The following is a 3,488-nucleotide window of genomic DNA, read 5'->3' on the forward strand; positions in this document are numbered from 1 at the left end:
ATATATATATATATATATAACGTTATTATTTTCTCTTCTAAGCTGATCTGCAAATCTCTCATACCACTTATTTTGGCCTTTTCCAGCTGAAAAAGTCTTAAAATATCTTTGCAGATGTGAAAAAGTAGGAAAAGAATGCAAAGACTGTTAATATCTGAAGATAATTACAGACTCTAAATAACCAATATGTGAGAATCATTTCTATAAATCTACAATTGTTCCAACTTGGAATAATAATGATAAAATAGGAAATTCAAATATAAGCACTGTCACAGCCTTAAAAGAATTTTGATTTGGATTCACTTGTGCTGTGTCTCTTACGCAGGAACGATGTTTGGTTTGTTCAGGCCTTTTTTGTTTAGGGGGTTTATTTTTAGACAACCTCTGATGGTAGTCTTGTCATTATCTAGAGTTGACAGGGAGGCAGTTAGGTATCATGATGTTGAGTCTTTTCATCTTTGCTTCATTGAAATAACCTCTTATATTGATCATTGTTGGATGGTCATGTGGAATGGGTGGAGATGCATGGCTTTGTGGTTAGGGTATTGCTCTCATGATAATAAAATTGTGGTTCTGGTCCCAGGACTGGGTGATGCGTTGTGTTTTTTGAACAAAACACTTTGTTTCACCCCCCCCTCCAGTCCACTCAGCTGGCAAAAGTGAGTAACTCTGCAAAGGACTAGCATCCCATCCATTGGGGAAATATATATGCTACGTAAAATGCATCATTCAAACGTGGTCGTTGCCAGTGCTGCCTGACTGGCTCCCGTGCCGGTGGCATGTAAAAAGCACCATTCAAGTTTGGCCGATGCCAGTACTGCCTGACTGGCTCTCATGCCGGTGGCACGTAAAAAGCACCCACTATACTCTCGGAGTGGTTGGAATTAGGAAGGGCATCTAGCTGTAGAAACATTGCCAGATCAGATGGGAGCCTGGTACAGCCTCCTGGCTCGCCAGCCCTCAGTCAAACCGTCCAACCCATGTCAGCATTGAAAGCGGAAGTTAAGCAATGACGACGATGACGACGACGACGATGATGATGATGATGATGATGATGAGAATCCAGGAACCAGCCTTATGAGCCTATGGTTAGGGAACAACCTTTGATCCTCTTTTTCATGGGATGTCGAGTTCCTGGTTAATTTCTCTGGAATGTCATGTTTTATTGTGCCTTTTAGAGAATGATAAACTGTACCAGGTTCAGAATCATTTTGGTCTTTTCTCTTTGCTTGTTGAGTCTGGCAGAAAGGACATTATCAATGTTCATTATAGATCCTCTCAAACCAGTGAGTTTGATGCTATTAATGTTCCAGTTAAACCGTTGCAAGTCAACACCTGCAGGAAAGACATGAGATAAGGAAAAGATTCCAGAGGGATGATGCTCTGGGGAAGAAAGGATTGGAGATAATGGTTAGAATGGGGCAGAGGGGAGTAGGATGTACCGAGTGTGATTAGAAGTGGAAAGTCAAGTGGGATGGAGTGGGGTGGAGTACTTGAGTGGTGGTGGTATGAGACCAGCCAGCTCCAAGAAACAGAGGCCATTGTAATAGCAATAGAAAAGACAAGAGAGAAGGGACAGTACCTCTGGGTGCTTTAGGTTTTATTCATGTCCATTAGTGATTGAATTCCACTAAGTCAAGTGACTCATATGCAGATCTTGGTCTGTGTCCCTCAGGATGTGGGCCAGGGTTAATAAATCCAGGGTGTTTGTGTGTTGTGTCATTACTGTCCCAGAGGTAGGAGCAGTATTCCACAGGGGTTTTCCTTGAGCCTAGTTAATCTTTGATGGAGCTAGAGTCAACTAAGATCTAGTTAAGCCAATAAAGAAGCTTCTATACCAGAGTTTAGTAGCCATGGCTATGTGGTAAGAAGTTTGCTTCCCAACCACATGGTTCCAGATTCAGTCTTACTGCATGGCACCTTGGGCAAGTGTCTTCTGCTACAGCTTCAAGCTGACGAAAGCCTTGTATGTGGATTTCGTAGACAGAAACTGAAAGAAGCCTGTCATATACGTGTGTGCATGTGTGTGCATAGTTTTGTGTCTGTCTCTGTCCTCCACCACTACTTGACAACTGGTGTCAGTTTATTTGCATCCCTGTAACTTAGCAGTTTGGCAACAGAACTGATAGAATAAGTACCAGGCTTAAAAAAAAAGGTATGGGTGTTGATCTGTTTGACTAAAAACTCTTCAAAGTAGTGCTCCAACATGGCTGCATTCTAATGACTGAAGCAAGTAAAGAATAAAAAATAAAAGGTTAAAAGACATTTACATCTTCTGTCGCAAAGAATGATTAACACATGAGGAACAATACATTCATCTAGATATACTAATTGAGAAGATGATCGCAGTTGGAATGTCCTTTGTTCATATGGCTGTTTAATTAGGGTTGACATGGTTGGGGAACAGGGGTAGGGCTACGTAACAACTACAAAAGCTTGGGGCCATTAGAGGTCACGCGTGACCTTTACTGAGGTCACAACAATACAAATTAATCGCAAAACATCACATACTGTTTTACTTTATTGGTGAGGTTAACTGTCAATAAATTTATAATTGCGAATCTTCTCACAATGATAAACATGATTGATATTTTTTCTTTTTTTTGTTGCCATAGCAACAATAAATAACATCTTAATGATAAATAATTTGCGTCTGTGTTTCTCTTTCATTATCTTTTGTAGTTATGTATTACACTGAATAATATTCAGCATGTCAGTTCCTACCTAGACAGTTTGAAACATGACCTTGAGTGGGCGAAAACAGCAGCAGCGATGTCTGAACTACATGACTCTGATGAAATTGGTGAGAAATGTCTGAACACTTTGTACCGACTTATTGACAACTGCAAGGAAGAAATTGCTATGAAAAGCGAACTTCTAGTGCAGGAAGTTGTTGGAAGGATGAGTAGAGATATCAGAAGAAAGATGGATCTACTCACAAGAAAAGACTGGAAGAAATCGTCTGTATGTAATTTTTTTTTTTTTTATGGCTGCAGGTGTAATACTGTGTAGTTAAGAAGCTCATTTGCAAGCAAGTGGGTTTGGGTTCAGTGTTGTGAGTATAGTAGATGGAAACTGTGTGGAAGCCCACCTAATCACATGGTTGTTGGTACAGTCCCACTGCATTGTACCTTGGGCAAATGTCTTCTTTTGTAGTTCGGGGCCAATCAAGCCTTGTGAATGGATTTGATAGGCGGAAACTCAAAGAAGCCCATGGTATATGTGTGTGAGTATGTCTGTGGTGTGTGTGTGTGCATGTGTGTGTGAGTGTGTATGCTCATGTGCATGTGTTTCTCTGTTTGTATTTGTCCCTCATACCACTTGACTGGTGTTAGTTTACTCTTTTACTCTTTTACTTGTTTCAGTCATTTGACTGTAGCCATGCTGGAGCACCACCTTTTAGTTGAGCTAATCAACTCCAGGACTTATTCTTTGTAAGCCTAGTACTTATTCTATCGTCCCTTTTGCTGAACTGCTAAGTTACGGCG

General features: G+C 40.6%; 1 protein-coding gene across 1 annotated transcript in view; it reads left to right on the top strand.

Moving 5' to 3' along the window:
* The window catches only part of LOC106867686 (protein unc-13 homolog D), a 162,546-nt gene that overhangs the window by 76,128 nt on the left and 82,930 nt on the right, over nucleotides 1-3,488 (top strand). The window contains exon 7 of the mRNA XM_014912629.2: nucleotides 2,683-2,964. Coding sequence (XP_014768115.2) covers nucleotides 2,683-2,964 — 282 coding nt within the window. The remainder of the gene's footprint in view (nucleotides 1-2,682; nucleotides 2,965-3,488) is intronic.

The sequence above is a fragment of the Octopus bimaculoides genome, chromosome 1 (genome assembly GCF_001194135.2).
Source record: "Octopus bimaculoides isolate UCB-OBI-ISO-001 chromosome 1, ASM119413v2, whole genome shotgun sequence".
In the NCBI taxonomy this organism is placed as follows: domain Eukaryota; kingdom Metazoa; phylum Mollusca; class Cephalopoda; order Octopoda; family Octopodidae; genus Octopus; species Octopus bimaculoides.